The following is a 22,225-nucleotide window of genomic DNA, read 5'->3' on the forward strand; positions in this document are numbered from 1 at the left end:
TCCAGATCATAAAATTAAAAAAAAACAAGTGACACTGACAGCTGACGGATCAGCTGTTTTGTTTTGCTGTGAGTGTTGCTTACAAAATTCACCGTACCGCGTACGTACTGTATCCTTGTTTTAGCTTGGTCTTGTGCCTCGCCGGTGCTGTGCGTACTAAAAAATAAATACAGTTTGTGTACAATGTTGAAACGAGGTAATTCCGTAACTGATATGTGTGATTCTGAAACAGTTATGGACGCTATCCATCCACGATTCCTAGAGAAACCTATTATAGTTCTTAGGGGTACAGTATAAAAAATAATAAACTATCTTACTAATTACTAGGTTATTGCTTTGATTGCGAAAGGTTAGTTCAAGGACGGGAGACTATGTATCCGTAAAATATTTGTATACTTTTAAACATAACTACCTAAACATTAATATCTTCGATAAACTAACTTTGATGAGTAAACGCACTCTATCTCTCACCAAATTGCAGCTGCTCTGTTCTAAAGCTTATTGACTTAGAATCTGAATTCTTTCAATTTGTCTTTTTTCATCAACCATATATTTTTTACTTACTTATATTATTTATTTATTTACCTCAAGTTCAAATGCTAAATTTTAGATTTCAATCTTATTTTATTGTTTAACTCAGTGTTTTTCAACCTTTTTCATGACAACCCCTTTATTAAGAAGAAATATTTTGTGACCAACTATTGTTTTTTTTTCATGTATTTTATTTATTAGTTAATGATCTGATGACTTCATAATAAAAGAACAAATGACAGAGCCTTGCAAGTCAATATTTTTATTAAAAACTGGCCAGACATTACATAATATTGTCTTTTTTTCGTTTTTGGTATCAAAAACAAAAAAAAAATATATTCTTCTAAACTATGATACTCATAAGGTCCGACCGAGACTGCTTTTTTAATCTCGGCCGAGACCGAGACCGAGACCGAGAAAAAAATATAGTCTCGGCCGAGACCGAGACCGAGAAACAAAAAAAAAAGTGCTTTTTTCTACATTATCATTTTATTATCTAAAAAAACCGGCCAAGAGCGTGTCGGACACGCCCAAGATAGGGTTCCGTAGCCATTTCGAAAAAATCAAGTAATATTTTTCTAAGAATTTACTTGTGTACAGAATCTTCCAAGTTTATGTATTTTTTATACCTTAGGCTGCTATTTACTCTTAAACTACTAATAATTCTCAAGCAATCTTAGCCGTTATAATTTTCCCTGTAAATTTGATATCGTTACTATACCTATTGCCAAAAGTGCTAGTGCTAAAATTAGACATTGTAATAAGAACCACGGCACGCGTCATCGTGAATGACTCTACTTTAACCATCCTGAATTTTTAAATTTTTTCCACCAAACAGTTAAGATGTTAAGTTGAATATTTCGCAAACAGATCACTGAATCGAAAAATCTTCCTGGTGACCCCCGCAATGGTTTTAAAAGACCTATCCAACGATACCCCACACTATAGTGTTAGTCGAGAAAAAAAATCACCCCCACCTTACGTCTATGGGATGGGGTACCCTAAAAAAATATTTTTTTATTTAACCACTGTCAGCGTGACTGATATGTATTTTCATGCCAAATTACAGCTCTCTATTACTAACGTTCTCTGAGCTTAGCTGCGGACGAACAGACAGACAGACATGGCAAAATTATAAGCATTCCTAGTTGACTACGGAACCCAAAAAATACTCGTTATGAATGAAAAAAAAAGTTTTATTATGGATTAATTAAATGTTCCACCGGGTCCTACAAATGAACTTAATTATCACGTAAATCAAACTACAGTATTACCAATAATAATCGTTATCGAAAAGACAAGAACGAGGTGTCGCTTGTTACTCTAGTAAGCAAGTAGGTACCATACGCGTACGAGTGAACACGGGCGGGGCGACCAATCAAAATCCCAAAGAAAGCTCATGCCACCGCGGACACCGCGGTAAACCGCGCGCCAATATTTAAATTCTGTGCCGTCGCGGAGTCTCGGTCGCGGCCGAGAATCTCGGCTGTTTTGGGCCGAGACCGAGACCGAGATCTCGGCCCGATTTTTGGCCGAGATTTGTCGAAACCGAGACCGAGACCGAGATCTCGGTCGGACCTTAGATACTCACAACAAACAATATAATGTAATATTTGTTATTTTGGCAGCACAATATCTGCAATAATAACACATTTTTGAGCATGACAATCAGGTTCTTGGTTTGTAGGCAATTTTCATTATAAAGAGGTTTAACTAAAAATACTTGTATATACCAATGGTATTTGTACAGTCAACTAAAAAGATATTGATACAATCATAGTTACAAAATTAAAGTTGTTAATACATATTTTTGGCCATATCAAACTAAAATATACAGTTTGTTACCTACTGATAATTTGGAGGCATAATAATGTTACATACAACTGATAAAGCATGATAGCACTATTGACTCTGTTTTTATTGCATGAATATCATCACTACTTTAATAAAACTGGTATCTCAAAGTAGATAAATTTCTGAGTGGACCTTATGTACATTACGTCAAGGTTAAATTTTGTTGACATATTGATTTTAGATACGAGATTTTTTCAAAGTAGTGACGATATGTAGATTAACTTCTATTGGCATGAAGACAGATTCATAATATCATATTCTAAATGAAGTTTTTTTTTTTGGTAAAAACAAAAACGAAAGATTCCCTTCCATTGGACCAAACAAAATTAGTAACTATAAGCAGTAGTTCAGTTAAGAGTATTAACATGGACCTGACAAGGAATGTTATAAAGAATAATTATATTATATTTATTAGTATTTTCGTTTTACCCTTTGGCACATATTTTCTCTTATTTATTATTTATTTTGGGTGGTACCAAAGTAATGGTCAAACATTTCATCCTACCTAATAATAATATTGTGAATGTTTAATTATGTATTTAAGCCTCTAAATTTGAATTTTATTATGATTTACAAATTAAATACACACACATAATAGTTACAAACAAAAGTTACAAAAATAGTTGAAATACAAAATATGAAATAAAATTATTAAAAACAGTTAATTGTGAATTATTATTATTCTATTAATATTATATATAATAATAATATAAATAGATTATTATATGTATAGACACTGCAAGCACTACTGCTTCACCGAAACCAAATATTATTATTAGGTAGGATGAAATGTTTGCCCATTACTTTGGTACATTACACGTTCATGGTTCCAGGGTTGAAGATAGCTCTGGTACAGCTTCCGGTGGGGGCAGACAAGACCAAAAATGTGGCTGCGGCGGTGAAGGAGATCCAATTGGCCAAGGAACGGGGGGCGCAGCTCGTGGCCCTACCTGAGTGCTTCAACTCGCCATATGGCACTAGTAAGTCCAATAGCTACTATATAGGTAGTGCCACGAGAGTTGATGTGAATATTATGATTGGTGTTTGGAGTCTTTTTGTATTTTTTATTTCAACTCCAAATTTGTTACTTTTACGGTCATCCCGTGAAATCCATATCAAAAATACAAACTGAAATATGGATGCACAGAAAAACCAGAAAAAGAGATCAGCGCTGGGAATCGAACCCAGGACCTCATCATTCCATGCTGCGTGCCATACCCCTACACCACCACTGGACAGGAGTCTAGACACAAATTTCTCCTATGCAACACATATCTCAGCTTGCTTTTTTCTTATTTAGCCACTTAAGCAGCGATACTAGCGACATCTACGTTTTAGCTCTTATCGAGAGACTTAAAAATTCTTTCGCAACTAACCGCTCACCCGGACAAGAGATGTCGCTATTAAGCAATCAAATTATGATTGGTTTTGGAGTCTTTTTGTATAAATTTTTGGAAAAAAGCAAACTGAGATTATATGTGAGATATACTCCTGTCCAATGGTGGTATAGGGGTATGGCACGCAGCACGGAATGCCGACGACCTGGGTTCGATTCCCAGCGCTGTTCTGTTTTTCTGTGCATCCATGTTTCATTTTGAATTTTCCATATTGATATGATTAATTAAATTACACACACGGGTACATAAAGAACAGATTGCATAAATGGAGAATGAAATAAATGAATGAGTGAGTGAATGACAAAATCCCGCTGTCATTACATGACATCTTCTTGTGTGCTGGACCTCAACTCTGGTGGCACTACCTATACAAGATGTTTTAAAATTAATACGAAATATTTCAGCAGACTAATAAGTCCTGAACTTTATTTACATACTTAGTTCTACAGACCGAGCAGAAATTATTTCAATTTTTTTAAAGTTTTTGATTCTATTGAAAAATTTGTAGGTATTTTACATAGTTCGACAGTTATTCCTACAATTGATTTGTACTTTACGTACGCAAGGACTTACGAGGATAGGTATTCTATAATTATCTAGTATGCTAATGAGCCTTTCTGTGTTTATATATTCCTACTACATACTGTTCCCTTGCACGGAAGTTCGCAACTTGATTCTCGTAAACAAGCCAGTGGCCTTTGCTCAGTTATTGATGCGAACTTGTAACTTGATCACTTACGTAGACTTGGAATTGGAACCAGAATGCTTGGAACCGACCTAAGGATGTAGACTAGCCGCTTTTTCAGTTTAAAGACTATAATTGCTAGATTGCTGTAATTCTGCATTGAATTGATATATGTAGCAATTATATCGCCAAAATCGTAAAATGCAAAAATAAAATTAGGTCCCCTAACGGAAGTGGGGGTGTTTTTCTTTCGTGTAACTTTATAGTGTTGTGTATCGTTGGATTGTTTTTTTTTAATCATAGGTATTGTGGGTTAAGCCTGGGTTGTGAAGACGATTTTGCAATTCAGTAATTAATATGCGAAATATTCAACTTCCCTCCGGGAACGGAACTCTATACTGAACTATCCTGTGGCCGTAGATATTGTCTAACGCTCTTACGCTCGCGATCGCACTCACCGTCTCTTTTTACCCTCATCCTATACCGTGTGACAGATAGAGGCGGTGAAAACGATCGTGATTAGACAATAAAGCCCAACACACACGGAAGACGGTTGCGTTTTATATGGCGGTATATGGACCCACGACCCGACCCGCGCCCGCTATCGGTATATTGGCGTTCATGGCGTCCACATACCGCCATGTAAATACGCCCGTCGCGGGCCCGCGCACGACCCGCACCCGTCCTCTGCGTGTGTTGGGCTTAAGGAGCGGCCACCCACACGCAAATCGCCCGTCGCTCGTTTGCAGCGATAAATCTGGTCACGTGACCCTATTTTGAATTTTCATCATCATCATCATCCCAGCCCACTGCTGGGCACAGGCCTGGGCTTGGGCCGTAGTGCTCACGCGGGCCGAGTGCGGATTGGGAACTTCACACGCACCATTGAATTGCTTCGCAGGTTTGTGCAGGTTTCCTCACGATGTTTTCCTTCACCGCAAAGCTCGTGGTAAACCGTACATGAATTTCGAAAAACTCAAAGGTGCGAGGTGGGTTTTGAATTTACGCGTCTCAAAAAAGCAGTGTCAAGTCGACGCGTCGAACAGCAGCGTCAAGATGGCTGTTTGCAGGAATGATCTTGGTCTTGGAATTTGATTTCTAATCTCATTTAGTAATAGTCGTGGTATTCGTAGAAACTATAGAAATTGGAGTGAATGAAGAAAAAAATAACAATGTTTTTTCCGCAGTAGAAGTTTTTTTTTTCCAGCGATAAAGCTCAACATTTTCAGTTTACCTACTGGAAACGAGCGTCGAGCGATTTCATGTAGCCCCACCTAAGGTCGCTCGACGCTCGTTTCCAGTGTCAAATCTGTTCACATGACATAGAGCTAAACTAAAACTGAAAATGTTGAGCTTTATCGCTGGAAAAAAAAATCTTAAATTTCGGCAAAAACACTGTTATTTTTTATTCATTCACTCCTATTTCTTTTATTTGTACCACTGCCACGACTGCTACTAAATGAGATTAAGAATTCAGCTTCTAAGGCCAAGATCAATCCTGCAAGAAGCCATCTAGTCGCTGCTGCTCGACGCGGCGACTTGACGCTACTTTTTTGAGTAGCAGGAAATTCAAAATTACCTTCGAAATGGGGCGACGTGACCAGATTTATCGCTGCAAACGAGCGACTAGCGACTGCATGTGGAGGCACCCTAAGGCCTCTGGGCAGGGCCGTCTTTCACCTATTAGAGGTCTATGACCATAATAAAGCACTATTTAGCTGTTGGTTATCGTTTGGTAATGGAGTAGCCCCAATCCATCGCGGGGCCTGGGCACGTGCCCAGTGTGCCCAGTGGGGAAGAAGAGCCTGCCTCTGGGCGTGGCCGGTTTTTGTTGATCCTCATTTATTTCTTCTTTGACTAAACTGTATTGGGGATGTATTGGCAGAGTTTTTCGAGCAGTACGCCGAAGAGGTCCCGTCTGGGGAGACGTCGCGCGCGCTGTCCCGCGCCGCGGCCGAGTGCGGCGTGTGCGTTGTGGGTGGGACTGTCCCCGAGCGCTGCGGGGGGCGTCTCTACAACACCTGCACCGTCTGGGACGCCAGCGGGAAGCTGCTAGCTCAGCACAGGAAGGTGAGGCCCTTGCAGAAGTAAGCTAGTATCCCAAATTAAGTTAGATTATCAGAAAATCGCCCGGATTGCTGCCACCATCATGTTCGCTAATCCTGCCGTGAAGCAGCAGTGCTTGCACTGTTGTGTTTCGGCGTGGAGAGTAAGACAGCCGGTGAAATTACTGGCACTTGAGGTATCCCATCTTAGGCCTCTTCTAGGTTGGCAACGCATCTGCAATACCCCTGGTGTTGCAGTTGTTTATGGGCGGTGGTGATCTCTTACCATCAGGAGACCCACTTGCTCGTTTTGCTATCCAGACGAATAAAAAAAAAAACTAGCTTTTGACCGCGGCTTCGTCCGCGTGGAAATCGGTTGTCGCGCGCTGTTCCCTCGGGAACTGTGTATTTTACCGGGATAAAAAGTAGCCTATGTCACTCTCTGGCCTGTATATAAACTATCTCTATGCCAAAAATCACGTCGATCCGTCGCTCCGTTTCGACGTGAAAGACGGACGAACATGCAAACACATAAACACACACACTTTCGCATTTATAATATTAGTATGGATGCTGGCCACGTATTTGTTCTTTTGTAAACTAAGCAAAAAATGTTGTCTGTTTCTGTCGTGATTAGAGTTATACCGATTCATTTCTGTCAAGTTCACAGTTTTAATTGAATGCGCTTTTCTGCTTGCAGTTTGTTTCTAGCGAGGACACAGTTCTAAACCTTCCCTGGTTGCAGTTACTTTCTGTCGGAGTCACAGTTCTAACCTAACCCACTTTACTAGTTGTGCGGTTCGTTCGTTTCTACATGGGTCCCAATTATACCATCTAAAAATTATCATATTGTTAAAAACCCACCAATAGGAAACCTGAGCGAGGTTGGAAAAATACCTCTTCCCGTATGATCATCATCATCGTCATCATATCAGCCGTAGGACTACCACTGCGTAGGGTAGGGACTCTACTTGCTTCGCTTGGAAACAGCATGTATCCACCACGCGGAAACAACTTAAGCCGACCAAATACAAGCGACTGAATAAAAGCGAAAAAGACGTCGATCGGCTCGGCCGACGCGAAGCGACGTTTGCCGACGGGAAGACTTCTTTTTCGCTCTTATTGCGTGGACATAAAGAGTTTTTTAATCGGCTTTAAAGCCAATTCCTCGTCAATAGGTTTGGGGAGACTCTTAACCCGGTCACCCGTCCATGTCGTTGGTGGACGTACTACCATAGTAAAATAAAAGACGACAAGTAGGTTCACTCTGACCCTTTAGGAGACTTTACTGCCTACTCTAAATAATTTTAGTACGAAAGTTAACTTAAAATTGTCTAATTTCTCATGTCTAGCACCCAGACAGACCAGGCAGGTAGATTCTATGCCGTTATATTATTATTATTATTATACTAAATTAAAAAAAAATATATAAATTCACGGAACAGTGATGGCGACTGTATACATACTACTCATGTTTGCCTACACATAATACTATAACTATATTGTTTATAGGTAGGTAGGTATCTATTATTTTTTATGTGTCCTTGCACGAAACTATTACACTACATTTATATACGACGAATTTACAACTATACCTAATACAAACAATACGTAAGTACGGGTACGCGAACGTAAAAGGTGATCATCTCGCGAAGCGAGCGCAAGACGAGCGAGCTAAAATCGAAAATTACGGCGCCGACGGCAGCGCAGCCTTGACTAAAGAAAACTTAATCCTCCTTAAATTATCAGTGTGTGCGTGCGTACCGGCGCCAACCGGCGCGCACACATTTAAGCCGCGCGATGTACTTTTGTTCGTAGTGAGCCTACTTGTTCTCTTTTACTATGGTACTTAGGGTTTGCAATCCGGATATCCGGATATCCGTATTATCCGGATATCCGCTCTATTTCGGATCCGGATCTGACCACCTTAAGGATTCGGATTATTTGAATCTTTCGGATAGTACTGTTAACGAAGTGAAATATAATTAAATATTATTAATCCTGCTTCGCAAAATGAAATAATAACTGTACGAATAATAGGATCGTCAATCTCAGTATTTTTTTCCTTTAACCCGCGGTTAAGAGTCGCACTATACTGCTATAGCATGCTTCGGGCTTTCCTAAAACATAAAAAATATAGAGCTTGCTCTTTTCTTTTTGCTTTTATAGTTGACCAACTTGCACTAATGCACATCATTGGGATGGACGTCAACTTCTTGGCTATTTCAATAAGATAATAAAAGTATTACGGCTGGATACCAATCAAGCCTCTCGCGCGCACTCATCAGCTTTGCTGCACTGGTATGGCACTGCACTATTGCTGAAAGTCCGTTTATAGGACCAGAGCAGAGCGTTAACAATAATTTGCTACAATTTAGTTGTTATCACTTTCTCTTTCTTTGCTATGCTTACCTCAGTAAATTTATATTATTTCTGTCTATAAATCTCGCTTTAGCATAACAGGCTAATCGAATTCGAATTTTTCGAAGAATCAATTTCCAACATGCTGGAAATCGATTTAATACTTTCATTAGGTCCTAAATGAGTGTAATCCGAGTTTGCCCCTTTCTATGAGGTGTGCATAACTTTATGGTGCAAAATAACCCTGAAATCTTTCCTGTTTTCCAGATTTTTGCTTCTAGCATAAAAACGGTACTTCGGAAATGTCATTCTCTTCAATATTAAAGAATATAAAACTTTGCTCCGAAGCTAGCAACGTTTCTAGTGCTCTGCCTACCCCATTTGGGAATACAGGCGTGATGTTTGTGTGTGTGTGTGTGTGTGTGTTAAACTTTGCGTCGAATGGAATCTAAAACATCGTTTGTGGTCAATTGTGGTCTAGCAGGCTAAGCGAACAAAATTGGCCCCCGACGACGGATTCGGTCATTCTTTCAGGTGCTGTACTGGCAGGCCCTTAGATCATTCTATGCTTAATCTTAAGATCTTCTTTTGTATACGAGTAATTTAAGAAAATATAGTAAAAATCAGGGCATCATTTAAAGTGTCATTTTAGGTAACCGATAAAAGTCTCGGTTTGTAACCTTTGATTTCAGCTGTATCACTAAATCGAGTTTGAAGTTTTAGATGCTCATTCAACACAGAATTTAACATTTTTTAATAATGAAGGAAATGACATTTCCGACGAATGTACCGTTTTTGTGCTACAAGCAAGAAAATGAAAAAAAAGAGTGAAAATTTTGTGATCATTTGGCTCCCAAAAGTTATGCACACCTCCTGGGCCCTGGCAAGGGGCAAACTCAGATTACACGCATTTAGGACCAAATTAAGGTTTTCAAACGATTTTCAGCTAACTCTTGTGATCTTGATTTCACACCTATTTATAACAGAATCCTTAAAAGCGTTTTGTTTTTACGTATTCTATTTGATTGACCTATAATTATAAATAGGTGTGAAATCACTATCACCAGCGTCGGCCGCAAGGTTGACATCATGCTGAGTTGGGACCATTTCGTGACAAAATTTGTCTTGATTTCCTTTTTTCTTTTTCTTTGTTTTGTAAAATGTCACGAATAAATGTTTTTCTTATTTTCTTTCTTTCTTTCAAAGCTTAAGACTATTAAGACGATGTTTAATATACCTACAAATGTTCTGATTTTGAAAATAAAATGTTTATTTGACGTAAAACGAGTAATTTTTATGCTGCGTTAGCACAATTGGGTTGTTACTTGATTACAAACATGTTGATTTACCGTTTCATTAAATTACTTATACCATTTTGTTTTATTTAGTAAAAGATTCGTATTATCCGAAATATCCGGATATCCGGATTTAATAAATGGACCTATTCGAATTATCCGGATCCTTAAAATGACCGGATCTTGCAAACCCTAATGGTACTACGCTGCGCTTGCCGATCTGCGGTCTCCATCCGAAAACTTTACGGCCCCAACGGCCATCTATACTCCGTGCCCATATCCTATATGATACCCGTAATGTTATTGCTACAGGTGCATCTCTTTGACATCGACATCCCTGGCAAGATGACGTTCAAGGAGTCCGAAGTGCTGTCAGCTGGAGATCAGGTCACGACCTTCGAGTACTGCGGCGTGAAGATCGGCGTCGGCATTTGCTACGATCTGCGGTTCTATGAAATGGCGCATGTCATGGCTAACAAAGGTAGGAGTAGTGAGGTAGCTTAGGTATGACAGTATGGGGGGCCCATTCAATGGACGGCGTCGGGTCTCCTCTTAGTAAAATTTGTGAGAGATTCTACTAGTAGGACGTAATAAATGGGTGGTTATACCACTTCATAACCTAGTAAGGTACTTGTCCCACCGCCGACGATGAGCGAGAAGCGAGTAGAGCGAGTAACTAGAAACGAGTGGGCGAGCAGCGAGAAGCGAGTGTAGTTTTGTCGCTCGGCTGTAAGCGAGTGTTCGCGTGCGACGGGCGATTACTCGCTCCACTCGACTCGCTCGTGCGGGGCGGCCGCCAAGCTGACATCGCTGAGCGAGTATCTATAGCTCAGAGAGTTTTATAGCTCTTGTCGCTGCGACAAAAGATGTAAGAGCGAGTTCTCGCCGACAGTGTGAACAGCCAGCGATAAACTATTAATATATGTGTCTCTTTTACTCACACAGGATCTTATGTTTTTTGTTCGTTTCTTGAGCGAGAAAATAGTCGATAGCCAATCGTTTCCTTGCTGGCGGTGAGACAAGTGCCTAATCCTGTCCACAGGATCCCAACCCCATAGCTTTGACTGTCCGCGAGCATACCCTCATGGTGTATTACGGGATAGGCCTTCATAGCTCCACGCTTCTCACTCTTGGCACCAAAGGCCTTTTCATGGCGGCTTCATGAATGCCTTTTAAATGAACTTGTCCCGAGGGCTTCTGATCAGAATTCCGTCCGAATACTAACAATCTTTATTCTCGGAGAACCAACAGGTACAAATAGCTCACAGATGAAAACAAAATTTAAACAAATAAAAAAATAGTTGTACGAGTAGAATCGCACCTTGGATTTAAAGCCAGAGAGGGTCAGACATGTTGGAGATATTTCGGACATATTCCACAGATAGAGTTTACTAAACTAGGTCCGTAATGTTGGTCAGGCTGTTCCCTCCTCATCTACCCGGGCGCGTTCAACATGACGACGGGCCCCAAGCACTGGGAGCTGCTGGGGCGCGCGCGCGCCACCGACCAGCAGCTGTGGGTGGCGCTGGTCAGCCCCGCGAGGGACGCCGCCGCCGGGTACGTGGCCTGGGGACACTCCACGCTCCTCGACCCTTGGGGCGCCGTGGTGGACCAGCTGGACGAGAAGCCTGGCACGCTGCTCGCTGATATAGGTACGAAAAATATTCCAGCCACATTAGAAAGAAAGAGAGAAACCAGTTATCCCGAAATGGTCCCAAATCAGCATGATGCATTACCAATTAATCAGTATCATAGTGTATCAAACCGATCGGTCGATCATCGATCGAATGGTGTGATTGGTTTTGTAGATGGACGGATACCGGTCGATTAATGGTTGGTCGACAACCGATTGTTGCTACTGTTCGATGCCGATCGATTGGTGTGGCAGATTTGGCTGATCCACGGATACCGGTCGTAATGATTAATGATTGATCGACACACGATCGATGCTTATTCGATGCCGATCAATTAGTGTGGCAGGTTTTGCTGATCGACGGATATCGGTCCAATAAACGATTGATCGACAGTCAATCGATGCTACTACTCGACATCGATCAATTAGTGTGGCAGGTTTGCCTGATCGTCGAATACATAAACGATTGGTCGTCGCATAGTAGAGACTGGTCGATCGACGTCGTCTAATCTATTCTATCATCGATCGAGAAGCTGTAGCCCATATTAATACGGGTGACATTGTGGGAACAAGCCATAATAGAAAGATCAGATGTTATGCCTGGGACCGGAGTCCGAAGGAAGAGAGTTGGAAACTGTATTCGCGTTCGAGTGAAGAAAATTTGACTTAGAGATATAATTGAGTTAAACACTCACTTTTAATAAGGAATGCGTATAAAAAACACAGAAAAAATTATATTATAATAAAGATACTAGTGTTAAAGATAGATTGGCAACTATATTAATTATTATTTTAGTAACAAATTAATTTCGTTGTTTTCAGATTTAGAAACGGTGGCGGAAGTGCGCAGTCAAATACCAATCAGAAGCCAAAGAAGAACTGACATATACGATACGATAACCAAAGATAAATAACTGTTTATATAATATTTACTTGGATTACATAAAATACCCGAAATCTTATGATGGACCAAACATACGTAAAACGTATGTAAATGTGAAATATGTGTATGTGTGAAAGGCTGCATGTAGTAGTGAATACAATGTGTCTCTACCAGAGGCACAAAGATCGAAATTCCGAGTAGTATTCCTTCTCAAGAATGTTCTAATGTACTAAATTATTTGATTAGATGAATATAAAAAAAAACCTAGCTGTTGCTCGCGACACCGTAGAGTTCGTTTATCGCTATCCCGCGGAGACTATGTAATTTTCTGGGATAAAAACTATCCTATGTCCTTCCCCGGGACTCAAACTGTCTGTATACCGAATTTCATCTGAATCGGTTCAGCGGTTTAGACGTGATAAGGTAACAAACAAACAAACTTACGAACTTTCTCATTCATAATATTACTAGCCGTTACCCATGACTCCGTCGGCGCAGAATTCGTTTAACGCTATCCTGTTGGAACTCTGCAATTTACCGGGATAAAAAGTATCTTATGTCCTTCTCCGGGACATAAACTATCTGTATACCGAATTTCATCTGAATCGGTTCAGTGGTTGAGACGTGATGTAGTAACAAACAAATAAAATAGACTTACAAACTTTCGCATTTTTATATTAGTGAGATATGATAATATATTTAGTAGGATAATCATGCGACCGTTTCAGAAGTTATTACTTACTTCAAATAGAAGCTACGACCAATAAACGCCATGATTTCAATGTGTGTATGTGAAGCAGCAGTACTTGCACTGTTGTGTTTCGGCGTGGAGAGTAAGACAGCCGGTGAAATTACTGGCACGTGAGGTATCCCATCTTAGGCCTCTAGGTTGGCAACGCGTCTGCAATACCCCTGGTGTTGCAGATGTTTATGGGAGGTGGTGATCTCTTACCATCAGGAGACCCACTTGCTCGTTTGCCATCCAGTCGAATAAAAAAAAAAACTTCGCTGGTTGCGGTACAAACCGGTACTTGATATTTCCTCTTGTTTCTTCAGTTTCGTATTACTACTACATGCATTTCTTAAGTTTTTTACTTATACTTATACCAATAATGTGCAATAAAGAGTTATGCCGCTCTTAGAGATGTCAATTAAAAGATATATAATACACACAAACATCACGCCTGTATTCCCAAATGGGGTATACAGAGCACACGAAACGTTACGGCTTCGGGGCCACTTTTAGCAATTTTAGGTTTTAGGTATATAATTGTTTGTTTGAATTTATTGTAAAATTCTGTATTTGCATTAGCATTAGCGGTCTTTTTTATTACTATTGTGCTTTGTCCACATTTTGAATAAATTACCTACTGATAATTTAAGTGACCTAATCTGTGTCGCCGACTGTTTTTTTTTCTAAAAAACTGAGAAATGACGACCACCAGATGACGATTAGACGACCAGATGGCCTAGGGGTTAGAGAACCTGACTACGAAGCTTGAGGTCCCGGGTTCGATTCCCGTGTCGGGGTAGATATTTGTATGAAAAATACGAATGTTTGTTCTCGGGTCTTGGGTATGTAATATGTATTTCAGTATGTATCTATCTATATAATTATATTTATCCATTGCTTAGTACCCGTAACACAAGCTTTGCTAAGCTTACTTTGGGACTAGGTCAATTGGTGTGAATTGTCCCGTGATATTTACTTTATTTTAATGACAATATTTACTGTCACATAAAATATCAGGAACTTATCAAAAGTGCCGCTGAATCGTATAAATATTTATCAAATAAAATATGTAGTAAAATTTATCCGAAATATTGATGTAGGTAATGCTAGGTACTTAATGACTAAATATTTTGTAGACCTAAAAGTCAAATTTTTCTTTTGTTCATAAAGTTTTATTAAATGTATATTTTTGTATATCTATCTTATTGTTATTAAAGTTTCGACTTTGCAGTCGTATCAAGTGGGTTTATTTTCTTCCGCAGCAGATCCAACACGTCGCTTGCGCAGCCCCAGAACAGTGTCACACCACTTCCACCTAAGAAAAAAAAAAGGTTATACAATCACCAGCACCAATATCTGTCACAACAAAGCCTGCATATCTGATACTACTCTATCGAAAATACAAACTGAGACATGTATGCATAAAAAAAAAAAACAGAAAACCCAGGTCCTCAGCATTCCGTGCTGCGTGCCATACCCCTAATCCACCACTGGACAGGAGTACAGACACAAATTTCTCCTATGCACACATATCCCAGGTTGCTTTTTTCCCACTACGCTACTTAAGCAGCAGCACTAGCGACATCTATGTTTCGCTCTCATCGAGAGACGTAACTCTTTCGGAACTAACCGCTCACCCAGACAAGAGATATAGATACTAAGCAATCAAATTATGATTGGTTATTGGGAGTCTTTTTGTATTTTTTTTTTCAACTCCAAATTTATTACTTTTACGGTCATCCCGTAAAACCATATCGAATATAGAAATAAATAAAAAAAAAATAAGAAAAAATATAAAAGTAACAAATTTGGAGTTGAAATAAAAATACAAAAAGACTCCAAATAACCAATCATGATACAACTCTATTTCTAGGGCCAGTAGACGTCATATTTTTGCACGCTCGCCGTGGCAGATATTAATAGAGGTGACTGTACACGGTCATAAATAAAATAATGCGCATAGCTTTACAATATAAAGATAAACTTGCTGTTGCCTGCGACTTCGTCTGCGTCTACGTCTGCGTTAAACGGGTGGACCGATTTGAATGCGTTGTTTTTATTTGAAATCAGGTTTTCTAGCGATGGTGCTTAGACATGTTTCATCAAAATCGGTTTAGCCGTTTTTGAGATATTGAACTTTGAAGTGACAAAGTCGGTGGTTGTCCAACTTTTTGTTGGTTATTCATTTGTGTTTAAGCTCACGTGTCATTTCTATTCCTCATATTATATGTTCTGTGTTATTAAGTATACTTTACCGTGTCCATAGTTGTGTATGACCAGTCTTCCATCTCTTTCTTCCGCCTCTAACCGGACCTCTCGTCTAGCAGGCCGGAGCCCTGTCCACTGCTTCACTATCTTGGCGCCCTGTCCGAAATAATGTTCAGAACGAGAAAGACATATCGCTTTTTTCGATTTTCGATTCAGTGATATGTTTGCGAAATATTCAACTTTAAAGTGCAAATTTTCATGAAAATCGAGCGTCCCCCCCCGCTCTAAAACCTAAACCGGTGGGAGGAAAAATTTGAAAAAATTCATGATGGTAGTAAGTATATCAAACTTTCAAGGAAAACTATAACGGCTAAGTTTGCTTGAGAATTATTAGCAGTTTAAGAGTAAATAGCAGCCTAAGCTATAAAATATACCTAAACTTGGAAGATTCCGTATAAAATACGAAATCCTTAGAAAAATATTACTTAATTTTTTCGTAATGGCTACGGAACCTTATTTTGGGCGTGTCCGACACGCTCTTGGCCGGCTATAAGTAGTTGTGCACTTTATTGTTAAGCGTCATTGTAAAAAAAAGCTAATTGACACAACCCATTTAAGCAGCGCGTTTCTACGAATATTGTGCGAGGATGTGTTACGAGGAATATGTTTTTAATGAACCAATAGGAACGTTTCATTTACCTCGCCTCGCTCCGCTCAGCTGTTTCCACCAGAGATGTGCTGTGCGTGTGCGAGGATGTGTAAATGAAGCGTTCCTATTGGTTAATGAATATACCCCGTTATCAAGCGGGCAGTTTGGTGGCTCTACCTGACTTAATGATGTGCAGTACAAACTATTCAAGTGTCGACACTGTAGCTATGTATGGGAACTCCAAAATGTATCTGAAACACAATTTTAAAAAGTTTTTTATTGACATTCATCATCCCAGCCTATATACGTCCCACTGCTGGGCACAGGCCTCCTCTCAGAATAAGAGGGCTTGGGCTATAGTTCCCACACGGGCCCATTGCGGATTGGGAACTTCACACGCACCATTGAATTGCTTCGCAGGTTTGTGAAGGTTTCCTCACGATGTTTTCCTTCACCGCAAAGCTCGTGGTAAATTTCAAATGTAATTCCGCACATGAATTTGGAAAAACTCAGAGGTGCGAGCCGGGGTTTGAACCCACGACCCTCTGCTTGAGAGGCGATAGGTCAAACCACTAGGCCACCACGGCTTTTTTTTATTGATATTGCACATCATTAATGTTAGGTAGCCACCAAACTGCCCGCTTGATAACGGGGCGCTCATTATTGGTGGAGCTTTATAGTCGCCTTTTACTAAGGCTACGAGAAGAAATAGATCAGTCCTTTTTTAAACAGACCGCATGGTTCTATCCCAGTCAAGACACTTACCCTCAACGTCGGGATCATAGTGGAGCATCCGTTTAGAATGTGCTCGGCGTCTTCGGGGCGTATTTCCGTGCTAAAGTCATTTGCTTGCGCCGTCCCGCCTAGCACACAAGTTTCCGAGCTAAAAACAACCAAGAAGTTTATTGTTTTTTTTTTTTTTTTTTTATTTGACTGGATTGCCAACCTAGAGGCCTAAGATGGGATACCTCACGTGCCAGTAATTTCACCGGCTGTCTTACTCTCCACGCCGAATAGGTCAGGCGTTACTTTGCAGAGGTCCATTTCAATGAACTAAAAGGATTTCCTTGCTCACCCGCGACCTTATGATAGCTAGGTACGTTTAATGCAAGAAATGCGTGTTCATGCAGTTCTACATCTGGTAGCTGGGGAATGGTCGTTCTGTGTGTGGTGTCGTCGGAGTGTGGTGGTGGTGATAGACGGGTTTGTGTGATTTGTGTGTTACAGTGTGGAGGTGGAAGAACTGCATGAACACACATTTCATGCATAGGTAAACGTAGCTAAGTAGGGTCGCTGGTGAGCAAAGAAATTGTTTCAGTTCATTATTGTACAATCAAGTAGGTTCATGAGATAAAGCTAAGTAGATAATAAAGAAGCTATCAATAACAGTAAAAAGTATCGTTCATCATCATAAGGTTCCGTTTCCACCAGCGATGTGCGAAGATCAGTAGCGTAACGTGGACTAATGTAGACGTGGGCGAAGTCGTATCAGCGAGGCCCCTTTTCTATGGTCGCATCGCATTTAAAAGGCCTCGTGAGGCCATTTTAAGTGCGAGGCCGTGGGCGAGGGTTTTCATGTAAGTACCAATAGAAGAGAAAAAAGCCGCATAAATATCGTGAGGAAACTTGCACAAATCGCGAAGTAATTCAATGGTGTGTGAAGCTCCCAATCCGCATTGGGCCCGCGTGGGAACGACGCCCAAGCCCTCTCTCAAGATGATGATAACAATCACTATATACTTACTTGGGTATGATGTAATGGCCGCTGGTTTGGTCCAGGAGTACTTGATTCAGCCAAGGAGCCTCTACCTGGAGAAATAATACAGTTAGGGGCTGTTTCACCATCCATTGATTAGTGTTAACTGGCAGTTAAATGTGATGCCGTCTCCGTCTATTCGAACAAAACAAATAGAGACGGCATCACGCCTAACCGCCAGTTAACACTAATCAATGGATGGTGCAACAGCCCCTTAGTGTTATAAAATGACCTTTGAAGCAGGGTAATGTATGTACAAAATTACATTCTAAATTTACCACCAGCTTTACGGTGAAGGAAAACATCGTGAGGAAACCTGCATGTCCCTAAGAGTTCTCAATGCGCACTGGGCCCGCGTGGGAACTACGGCCCCAGTCCTCCATCTGTGAGGTGGATATAGAATGGAATGATGATGATGATGATTACCACCTAAATACAGAGGCAACAGAGTTAAGGTTACTTACAGCTCGTTAGAGCCACCCGGCACCCGACCAGCACCGCCTTGACTTTCGGCGTCCACTCGTTGTCGACGTGGTCCACGTGCGGACGGCGCGTTGACAACGAGTGAACCTCGCGCGGTCCACTCGTTGTCAACGCGCCGGAGGGGGGATGAAGGGGGGTGGAGAGCGCCGCATCGCAAGCGTGCGGGCAGCGCCGTCCGCACGTGCCAACCTCGCGAGCGTGGCGATCCGGTGACGCTACGGAGTTGATATAGTGAGCGTATGCCCATACAAATCCATATGAAGAATACTAACCGCTCGAGGCGAGGCGGTGCTGGTCGGGTACAGAGTGGCTGTAATGAGCTGTGACCTTTACACTCAACCTACCCTCATAACCTGTCCTCTGACAGGATACACGCTGTCATCTGGCACGAGCTCCCGCGCGCCCAGCCCCGAACAATTGACGATCACGTCGAACGCCGCAAGCGCAGGGTCCTTGAGTGACGTCACGCTGCGTCGCTTCACAATGCCCCCTGCGCGCGCGAAGCGGGCGTTAAGATACGTCATCAAGGATACTGTGTGGACTACTAGGTGGTGAATGTGTGGCCGGCACTGAAAACAAGAGGGTCTTGATTAAATACCTACATCTTGTTAAAGTTAACTTAGGTAAAGTGTTATTTACATGTTGTTGAAAAGTTTTGAAGCACAAGCAGTTGCGGTTTTACTTATCCTTCCAGAATATTAGGGGTAGCGTATAGTGAGAGTAGACAACGCTGGTGCTGCTGTCCCTGGAATCGACCCACTACAGCAGAAGCAAAAGTGTTAATGAGGGTTTCCGTGACAGGCTGTATGCTAGCAATGATGTCGGGAGTTCAGTCAAACTCTACTGCCATGTAGGTAAATACTGCTTTATTGTATATGCTTAGGACTATTGTATACTAATAATAAATGTAAATAATGGAAGAGAGTGTGTGTGGCGCAGCTCACACTATAGAAGTATCGTGACATGAGCTTCGTTTCACAATAATAACATTTTTACGTCAAGTTTACGATTGAATAAATGAGTAAATAAATGAGCTAATCGCAAGCAAGACTGTCAATTCATGCTTACTTCACGGTATTAACGCCATCGAGCGATATCTCGCTTATCAAAAAACAGCCCCCAGCTTGACTTTCCTGAATCATAAAGTAATATTAAAGATATGCATTATTTCCGACTTACGTGCTTCCCCTCCTGGGCCACCATAACTAGAAAGGGTCACGCTCATTCTTCAATAAAAAGATAAATCCTTACTTACACATATTTCACAGAGTACAACCGGCTCAGACACTCCAGCTGCTTTTTCCCGAGCATTTGGAAGCCGATCACAGAGTCTGCCCACTTGGGAGTTTCAGTGCAGGTTGGTTCTCTGTACAGCGCGTACACTGGGATCATGCACACGCTGAAGCCACCGTCCTTCCATCCAGCTTGAAGGAAGTTGTAGGTCTCAACGCCCCATTTCCTGAACACAGAATTATAAATTAATTCAGGTATTTCTTTGCGAATTTTAATTACAAATTACATCTTTAACAATGAGTACCCTACGATGACTATAAACTTATTTAAACAATATGTTACAAAATAACCCGAAAAAAATATAATAAATTATTAAAGCAAAAAATATTGTCAGCCCTACACATTTATGTGCAAGTTGCGGAAAGTTTTAAAAAAATTGGAAAAGTTCTCGGAAATTTCTGGAAATTTTCACGATATATGGGAAATTTTAATTTAAGAAACGGAAAATTTCCATTTCCATCAATTTCGAACAGTTTGCTTTGGCAAATCAGTAGGTAGGTAATTATATGTATATATACTGTTGTATCTACAAACGTTTAACATCCTACCAACCGTTTTTGAAGAATCTTGTGTACTTAAATCTTACTTGAATAGGTCTTCAGGTGTGTTCTGGCACAGATAGGGGTACCACAGGCCTCCCGAGCCGTCGCCTGTGGTATCGGGGCTCAGCTGCTCGCCTATTACCACCACCTGAAATAAAACACTTAATTTGAACATCCCTAGTACCTACTCGTAGGTCTCAAGCCCTACACTACGAAGTGCAAAATTCGAACTCCGTACCTTGCCGTCCCGCTGACGCTAATACCATTTAATACGAAAGGGAGAGGGACGGTACGTACTAACTAAGATTTCCGAATTTTGTAGTAGCCCCTCAGGGAACCACTGAGCGATGAGCATCTCTGCCGCGCAGTGAACAGAGAATAGGCCGATGCACGTTGGCGTAGGTAAGTATAGTCAAAATCAAATTTTCTTTATTAAATTTAGGCTAAGTTATGGTACCTAACTTACGAATGAATGTCAAAAAAATCTTTATACTTACCACCGATTCAGAAAAACCTCTGTTGAGAAGAATCCGGCAAGAAACTCCATACGAGATCTTGTTTCTACACAGGTTTAATGATTTATTTACATCACAAAGTAGTATTTACTCGTATTAAACACAACTACGAACGTACATTTTGAACACAGCAGATTCGCTGTTTAAAATACTCGTAAAGTACCGCCAATGTGGATCAAAATTATTTCCTTAACATGGGGATGATATTAAAATAATTCCGGACTAATTACATAATTATTAATGCATGGACGGGGGTTAACTGTATAATACGCCTTAATGGGCTTAAATAATATTTTTTGGAATGGAAAGTGTTAATAACAAAATTAGGTATTGCATTTGTATGAACTTACGTGAAACTTGGGATATTTCTCCTTAATCTTTATGGCACAAGCTATGCCATTAACTCCCGCCCCTATAACTCCCACTTTAACCATGGTACCGGCTTTTTCAAAACTGGATCCAGCGTTTTTGTTCCACAGTTAGGTAAAGGTACCTTTCGATATTGCAACAATAAGAAACTAAATGCGTGCTCCATACTTTCATACTTATTTTGTTCTGGTAGGAGAGATAGCAAATATATCTCGGGTCAAAAGGTATGTAAATTCATTAGGTAATCACTATTAATGCTAAAAATACATCCATATCTAAGTATTATTTGCTATTAAAATATTCCATTGTTAAACTTACTTAATCGTAACAAAAAATTTGGATATGCTATCTTCATTGGACGCCTGAATAGAAATAATGTTACGTGGTAAGTATATTTATTTTAGTCGTAGTAAAAAAATCTTTTACAGTACAGAGATAAGTAGGTATATGTGGTATATACAATACTAAGTATAGGAAATGAATGAACAAAGAACTATAAAATGGTTCATACAAATTTTTTGTTACTCGTATATATTCTCATATTCGAACATTTTACGTTCAACATGTTGAGCTCGTAGAATTTTGTGTTTTCCGTGTAGGTATATTTTATAAGCAAGGCAGCTGTTTACTTTTCTTAAACTACTTATAAATTGTAAAGCAAACTTAGAGCCGTAATTGTTTTCAGTTCAGGATTATTTTCAACGACGCTCGACTTTAAAATAAATTTGCACTTTAAAGTCGAATATTTCGCAAATATATCGCTGTACTAAATCGCATTATCTTGGGGTTTTTGTTCTCTATGGCCCATAACCTGTTGACTGCGCTGGCTGAATTGCTTTTTGCATTAATTGAAAACGAGACGCAAGTAGTGCATGTGTGTCTGTAAATTGCACTGTAGCACCTAGTTTAATTGACTTATTATTGTTATCTTATCATTATGATTGGACAAGTAGTGTAACGTCGGACGTAGACTTCGGCCGCCTGGGTTGAAAA

At 40.4% G+C, this 22,225-nt stretch overlaps 2 protein-coding genes across 4 annotated transcripts; one reads left to right on the forward strand and one right to left on the reverse strand.

Annotated features, from left to right (window-relative positions):
* The first annotated feature begins 56 nt into the window (after window positions 1–56).
* On the forward strand, window positions 57–14,657 carry LOC141439927 (omega-amidase NIT2). Of its 3 annotated transcripts, none has more exons than XM_074104389.1 (6): window positions 57–286; window positions 3,219–3,365; window positions 6,353–6,537; window positions 10,481–10,649; window positions 11,587–11,820; window positions 12,624–14,657. In XM_074104389.1, the coding sequence occupies exons 1-6, from the start codon at window positions 184–186 to the stop codon at window positions 12,713–12,715; spliced, it is 930 nt and encodes a 309-aa protein (XP_073960490.1). In that variant the 5' UTR covers window positions 57–183; the 3' UTR covers window positions 12,716–14,657. The 3 variants fall into 3 exon arrangements, with proteins under 3 accessions (XP_073960490.1, XP_073960491.1, XP_073960492.1); XM_074104390.1 differs by having other exon boundaries at window positions 57–196; XM_074104391.1 differs by lacking the exon at window positions 11,587–11,820.
* Daao2 (D-amino acid oxidase 2) lies at window positions 14,570–21,415 on the reverse strand. Its single transcript, XM_074104382.1, is given in 9 exon segments — window positions 14,570–14,732; window positions 15,673–15,781; window positions 17,040–17,157; window positions 18,019–18,079; window positions 18,854–19,060; window positions 19,063–19,082; window positions 19,769–19,972; window positions 20,393–20,496; window positions 21,214–21,415. Coding segments are annotated over 9 exon segments (1,011 nt in total). The 5' UTR covers window positions 21,298–21,415; the 3' UTR covers window positions 14,570–14,628.
* Between the last annotated feature and the right edge of the window lie 810 nt (window positions 21,416–22,225).

Source organism: Choristoneura fumiferana, chromosome 21 (genome assembly GCF_025370935.1).
Source record: "Choristoneura fumiferana chromosome 21, NRCan_CFum_1, whole genome shotgun sequence".
NCBI lineage: Eukaryota > Metazoa > Arthropoda > Insecta > Lepidoptera > Tortricidae > Choristoneura > Choristoneura fumiferana.